The sequence below is a fragment of the Sinocyclocheilus rhinocerous genome, unplaced genomic scaffold (genome assembly GCF_001515625.1).
Source record: "Sinocyclocheilus rhinocerous isolate Xijiao unplaced genomic scaffold, SAMN03320098_v1.1 scaffold66, whole genome shotgun sequence".
Lineage (NCBI taxonomy): Eukaryota > Metazoa > Chordata > Actinopteri > Cypriniformes > Cyprinidae > Sinocyclocheilus > Sinocyclocheilus rhinocerous.
This window is the reverse complement of record NW_015662934.1, coordinates 144069-151813: the sequence shown is the minus strand read 5'-3', so window position 1 is coordinate 151813 and position 7745 is coordinate 144069. Positions and strand designations below refer to the sequence as shown.

At 36.6% G+C, this 7745-nt stretch overlaps 1 protein-coding gene across 1 annotated transcript in view; it reads left to right on the top strand.

Moving 5' to 3' along the window:
* The window catches only part of sv2a (synaptic vesicle glycoprotein 2A), a 50570-nt gene that overhangs the window by 16270 nt on the left and 26555 nt on the right, over nucleotides 1-7745 (top strand). The window contains 1 exon segment of the mRNA XM_016538670.1: nucleotides 5103-5843. Within this exon segment, the coding sequence (XP_016394156.1) occupies nucleotides 5246-5843 (598 nt within the window). The 5' untranslated portion in view covers nucleotides 5103-5245.

Genomic DNA, 7745 nt, shown 5'->3' with positions numbered 1-7745 from the left:
AAAAAAACATCAAATTTGAAATGTAACGCAGGGAATTCTGGGAATGTCAATTTACGGTTATTCACTGTAAATTATACAGTCTTTTTTCACTTCCAAAAACGGTATACTACCGTAAAATTACATGTAATGTCCAATACAGTTTTTCACTGTATATAGTAGGGGAATTTACCGTTAACCATTTAACAGGTTTTTACTGTAGCATTTTTACAGTCTTTTACCGTTAAATTCACAGTCATTTTTTACAGTGTAGAGGAAATCTCATTCATTACTGTATTTAAGAAGGGCACTGTCTTCCTTGTCTGTTTTACTCCTGTTTTGATCTACCGCAGTCCTAAATCACATCTAAAAGGCCTGTAATCTCATATTGCATTAGGGCAGTGTAGATTTGACAGCTCTGGGCTAGGCTTTGCTTCACAGAGCTTTTAGGCCCTGTTCTTTAGCGCTGACATGTGTTCCTGTACCAGTCTAATTGAAACGCAAGTGTTCCACCAAGAGAAAGGCTGTTGTTCCCAGCAGAGCCATCTCACACACACCGCTGCTCCTGCACACCACTATTGCTGTCCCATCTGCAGACCTCAACAGAGATGAGACGTATTTGGGAACTGTGGGGGAGACGGTTACCATGACACGATAATACAACACAGCCGGTGTGCTCTGCCTGCGCAGGACTAGTTACACGGCTTATTTACATGTTTAATGGTTTGACACTGAATGTCATTGAGAGCTCTTAAAGGGATAGTTCAAGCATAAATGAACAATTCTGTCATCATTTACTCGCCTGAATGTATTGAAGGATGGATTTGTGTGAGGATCAGACTGAAATTTGAAGTCTTGTCTCCCATTTATAGGTCTTAAATCTCTTTGATGGTGTTATGGCGCAGAGGAGGAGCATATAACAACCAAAATTGCAGTCTGTCTGTCACATAAAGCTATCTTATGGTTTCAGAAGACATGAAATAGCTGTTGTGTTGAAACTGAAATAAGTTGTGTTGACTGATTTAGTGGTACTTTTTGGAGCTTGGCAACCACATTTACAAAGTACTTTCATTGTATGGAAGTTTCATTGTTTTTTTTAGTTTTTGTTTTTTTTGTTCCACTTAATGATATGAAATTGAGTAAATGACAGTGTTATTTTAGGATTATTTATATACTATTATAGTTTTTGTTAGTATTAGCTTTTATTTTATTTTTTAATTTTCTATTATTTTTATTTTATATTTTATATTATTTTATTTTTTATTTTATTTTACTATTTATTTTTACATTAAGTTTTAGTTTTTTTTTTGTTATGTGCTTTTGTCATTTTTATTAGTTTTTTTTTATTATTATTACTATTAGGTTTTAGTTTTAGTTTTATTTAATTATATTTAATACATTTAGTGCTTCAACTTAAACGTATTTCAGTTAGTTACCAAAGCAACAAGCAATTAAATTAAATTAAATTAAATTAAATTAAATTAAATTAAATTAAATTAAATTAAATTAAATTAAATTAAATTAAATTAAATTAAATTAAATTAAATTAAATTAAATTAAATTAAATTAAATTAAATTAAATTAAATTAAATTAAATTAAATTAAATTAAATTAAATTAAATTAAATTTTATTTTGTTTTGAAAAAAATGTTTTAGCAGTTTAAGTTAATGATTATAACCCTGGTAACTAATGTCAAATTAAAAATTTTGAGTGAACTGTACCATTTAATGCAGTAACCAAAAGATTGCCCAAACTCAGAGTGTTTTAAAGTGATAGTTGAAGAAGAAGAAGAAATATTTTGAATGGGTCCAATGTTGTGTGGACCCCACCCATTTTCATAAATAAAATATATAAATAAATAATGAATAAAATAATATAAATAATGAATAATACAATAAAATAAAATAAAAAACTCTAAAACACAAGACTTTAAAAAATATATATGCTTTTGTGTACCACAGAAGATAGGTTTGGAATGACATGAGGGTGAGTAAATGATAAGTGAAAGCATCGTTCTTATTTATGTATTTTTAAAGAAACAATAGTTCCCTGAGCATGGCCGCAGTGCTGATGGTGTATTTTCATCATGTGTCAGCGCTGTATCGATTAAAAACTCATCAGAACCCACTTGCATGGATTTTTTTATAACAAACACTGTCTAATCAGCCCTGAAATCAATCAATATTAAAATTATTTTCACAATGGCAGCGCAGGCCTCTATTGGCAGGTGTGTGCACATGCGGAGAGAGCATGCAGGGATTGTACGAGTGAGAATGAAATGACCACGGAGGACAGCATAAGGCAGATCCATGCCTGCTGCCACCAACTGGGCCATTTCTCCCTTGGACCAATCGCATCCGCTGATGAGCTCATAGCGCCCCAGATTCCCCTTTACAGACATTTTCTAGCTTTACAACCATCGCAGTGTTTAATTGGAGTAACGCGAGAAGCACGCCAATTTGTTTTATTGACTCTACTACAGTCCACATGACTGGTCTGTTTCCGTGTATTCACTTATCAGTGCCATGATAATGTAATAGGACTTGGGCCGAGCTGTTGAGAAGAGCAGTGCTGACAGATATCCTAGATTCACTGAGAAGGCCGAATGTCTGGCCGGCTCATTATCTTCACAGACACGGGGGTGATGTGGAGCTGAGCGGTGGCCGCCCGGCTGATGAGCTCTGTTCAGAGAGGAATACACAATAAGAGAGAGAGAGAAAAGAACAGAGGAATTAGACGAGAATGTGAAAAAGATTGTGACTTGTTTACATTGGAGTCTTTAGGAATGGGAATCATTATTTAACTTTGTATACATATATGTAGATCTGTGTATATATCCAAAAGATGTGTGTGTTTATTCATGTATTTTTTTATGTTGTATTTTATTTATATTATTAATTTATTTTATATATAATTTATTAAGTTATATTATATTATATTATTAAATTAAATCTGATAATTTATTACAGCAAATTAAATATTCCAAATGTTCCAAAATTCCACCAAAATATTTGATATTTATCTAGATAGATAGATAGATAGATAGATAGATACAGTGGCATGGGAAAGTTTGGGAGCCCCTTGCAGAATCTGTGAATAATTTTAACAAAATAAGAGAGACCATACAAAATGCATGTTCTTTTTTAATTTGTACTGTCCCGAGTAAGATATTTTACAAAAAAAATGTTTACATATAATCCACAAGTTTTGTGATGGTTGTTCATGAGTCCCTTGTTTGTTCTGAACAGTTAAACTGAGCACTGTTCTTCAGAAAAATCCTCCATGTCCTGCAGATTCTTCAGTTTTCCAGCATCTTTGCATATTTTGAACTCTTTCCAGCAGTGACTGTATGATTTTGAGATCCATCTTTTCACACTGAGGACAATTGAGGGACTCAAACACAACTATTGAAAAAGATTCAAACGTTCACTGATGCTCCAGAAGGAAACACGATGCATTAAGAGCCCGGGGGTGAAAACTTTTGAACAGGATGAAGATGTCCAAATTTTTCTTATTTTGTTGAAATATCTTTTTTTTTTTTCTCCATTTAGTACTGCCCTTCTTCGGAAGCAACAGAAGATACTTGCATGTTTCCCGGAAGACAAATTAAGTACAATTTACCTTGATCTTCAAATTCTAAAAGTTTTCACCCCTTAATGAGTTAAGAGTTATTCAGCTCTTAATGCATCGTGTTTCCTTCTGGAGCACCAGTGAATGTTTGAACCTTTTTTAATAGTTGTGTTTGAGTCCCTCAATTGTCCTCAGTGTGAAAAGATGGATCTCAAAATCATACAGTCACTGCTGGAAAGGGTTCAAATATGCAAAATATGCTGGAAAACTGAAGAATCTCCAGGACATGGAGGATTTTTCTGAAGAACAGTGCTCAGTTTAACTGTTCAGAACAAACAAGGGACTCATGAACAACCATCACAAAACAAAAAAAGCAGTCGTAGATCATCCAGGTAACCACACACAGTATTAAGAAATCATGTTACATTGGTTGCTCTGTAGTGAGGACAACTCAACAGAAAGCAACCAAGACGTGTTGTCATCACCATCTCTGATTTTCATTTCATAACCCTAAATCTCATCCCTTTCAGGTTTGTTCAGTGAAGGATTTCTGCACAGATCTTTATCTGTGCTGTAGAGCTCCTAAGTACCCCTGAGATATTATTAATGTGGCTCAATTATGTATATTAGATTATTAATGCAATAACTGGATCCAGACCAATTTCAACAGATTGTACGAGGCAACACAGACTGATGGTTTTATGAATTTCCCTTGGGAACAATTTAATCGCCCTTTTTCAAGGAGGCTCAATTGGTTCCTTAAAGTGTTTTCCTCCAGAATGTAAACTGGACGAAACAAGGTCACTGTGAGCTGCTGTACCTATTTACATGCTGTCAGCGTTATCCATGTAGTCATTTGTAATTGTGCTCTTAGCTTACAAGAATTTTAATTCTATGTGTATTACTTTCTTGCTGTTATCACAAAGCTGATTAAACATAATCAAGTTTATTCAGGTAATATCACTGTTTGAAAATCCTGCTGAAGCCAAGCACAGTGTTATAGCTGGTTTTGCGTGATTTCTATATGGTCTAAGCATGTCATTTAGCAGAACTAAGCTGGTATAGATGGTTGCTATTAGCTAGAATAGCAGAAGATGCCTGGTTTTTGACCTGGTAGACTATCTTTCTAGCTGATATATATTTAATATATTTAATATTGTGGGGAAAATGCATTGATGTGAACAGGTGCACAAAACAAAAAGCCATAGTTTAAGAATTCAAATCATGTGTTTTGCAAGTCCAAATGAAAAATGATGGTTGATTAGCTATAATAGCAGCTGATGGACCTGTTTTTGAGAATATACAGACTACCTGTATGATTCAGTAAACAGTAAGATCTAAAAGAGACAATCTTACAAAAAACTTTTTTTTCTTTTTTTGCAGAAATTGGATTTTACATTAAGACAAATGAAGCATTTTTGGGACTTTTTTCATAAAGTCCAAATGTGTGACGTATGACTTAATTGTAAATTGATGTGTTAATGTTGTAAAGTATTTGCTTTAATGCCTCAGTCTTTCATCTTGAATAACAGCGTGTGTTCTTGTATATTTTCAGACTGCCGTGTAGAGCTCTGTGCTCTTGAAGCTGCTGTCCAGGGTCCTGAACTTCTTCAGCCCAGCTTCACTCTACTACATGCTAACAGGCAGCTCCTGACATCTAGTTCCAGCACTCTTTACATCAGCGCACAACTTTGAACCATGGAGGAGGGTTACAGAGACCGTACGGCCTTCATTAAAGGTGCTAAGGACATTGCCAAAGAGGTCAAAAAGCAAGCAGGTAAAAAGGTGGGCCGCCACATGGACAGGGTGAGCGACGAATACAGCAAACGCTCTTATACCCGCTTCGAAGAGGAAGACGATGATGACGATTACCCCGTGCAGGCCCAGGACGGCAGCTACTACCGCAGCAACAGCAGGGCCAACGACGACGAAGGGGCTCACAGCGACTCCACAGAGGGCCACGATGAGGATGATGAGATCTACGAGGGCGAGTACCAGGGCATCCCCAGAAACGACTCCGTTGAGAAGGCCGACAGACAGGTGGGCGGAGTGGGACAGTCTCAGTTCCGGGACATGACGCAGTACGACGGGGAGAGGAGGAAGGACCAGGAGGAGCTGGCTCAGCAGTATGAGACCATCCTGCAGGAGTGTGGCCACGGCCGCTTCCAGTGGACCCTGTACTTTGTGCTGGGTCTGGCCCTCATGGCTGATGGCGTGGAGATCTTCGTGGTGGGCTTCGTACTGCCCAGTGCTGAGAAAGACATGTGTTTGTCTGAGCCCAACAAAGGGATGCTGGGTAAGTGGAGAACAGCTTATTAGCTTTTATCTGTGGTTTCTGTTATAAAGTGTTTTAATGCACAATCTGCCCATGCACTTTTCACTACTATTGTATCCGGAAGTGCTTTTCTCATTCATTTTTTCCCCCTTAAGGTGTTTTAAAAAATCTTTGTTAAAGAGTTACAAGTCATGAACCAAACCAACCAGTTACAAGGTGATAAAAGTGAAACGTTCATATATTCTATATTCATTACATGTAAAGTAAAACATTATAAAAGTTTTTTGTTTTAATTTGAATGATTAGAGCTTACAGCTCATGAAAGTCAAAAATCCAGTATCTCAAAATAGTAGAATATTTCCTAAGATCAATCAAAAAAAGGATTTGCACAACAGAAAAGCTCAAGTTCTTTAAAGTATGTTCATTTATGCACTCAATACTTGGATGGGGCTCCTTTGGCACAAACTTTACTTTACTTTTACTTTTAGTCATTTAGCAGATGCTTTCAGACCTTGATTTCCAAATGAAATGCAAAATTTACTTTTATCTGAAAAGAGGACTTTGGACCACTGAGCAACAGTCCAGTTCTTTTCCTCCTTAGCTCAGGTAAGATGCTTCTGACGTTGTTTCTATTTCAGAAGTGGCTTGGTAGCCCTTTTCCGGAAGACGTCTGAGCCTGGTGACTCTTGATGCACTGACTCCAGCTTCAGTCTTCTCCTTGTGAAGCTCTCCCAAGTGTTTGAATCGGCTTTGCTTGACAGTATTCTCAAGCTTATTTTCTTCCTTCCAGTCAACTTTGCATTTAATATGCTTTGATACAGCCCGCTCTTTCAGTAATGACCTTCTGTGACTTACCCTCTTTGTGGAGGGTGTCAATGATCATCTTCTGGACCATTGCCAAGTCAGCAGTCAGCAGGTTTCAAAGAACAAGAGATACCCGGAATTTATACTGTAGGGATGGTCATTTAATGAAACTCAAATGCAAATATTCTAATATTTTGAGATACTGGATTTTTGACTTTCATGAGCTGTAAGCTCTAATCATCAAAATTAAAACCAAAAAACGTCTGAAATGTTTTACTTTACATGTAATGAATCTAGAATATATGAAAGTTTCACTTTTGGAAACAAGTTTAAAAAAAAAAAAAAAACATTTTCCACGATATTCAAATTTTTTCTAATATATATATATTGTTGCAACCCCAGGGGTGAAACATAAAATGAAGAGAGATGGTCATGGTACCTTTTCAAGAAACCTCTTGGGGTTCTTTTTTATTGTGAGGTTAAAAGGGAATAACAGTTTGGTTTTGCCAGCTGGTAACACAAAAAGAACGTAAAAAAACTTAAGGGCTAGGCCAGGCCAAAATAATAAACAAAAAGGAACTACCTTAACCCAAAACTAAATATCCTAACAAAATAAAGAAAAAGAAGATACAGGCACTTCCCTACCTCCTTAACTAATCCCAAAAACAGGAGAAAAACATGTTAAACATAAATGGCACCTAGCCCCTACAGCGTTCACAAGACACAAACTACTTGCTAGACAGATTTATGGTCTCTCACACTCGGAATGAGGGGAGAGAACAATAAACGTTTCAATCGTTCACTCAAAACTTCAACAAGTTCTTACAATAAATATGATAACACAGTCTCAACAACGTCCAACAAGATGAACAGCGCACATTCCATTCTCTCACGCCTCTCTCTCTGAGGATGTTGCTCTATGCTTGTCTTTTTGAAAGATGCTGGTGCTCCTCACAACCTACCACGGCGCACACTGGTGGCGGGGCGACCTGTAAGAGACAGGACAGGAGAGAAAGGGAGAAAGAAACACCAAAACAGCGGCTAAGATACAGTCTCAGGCATAACAATATATATATATATATAGAGAGAGAGAGCGAGAGAGAGAGAGAGAGAGAGATG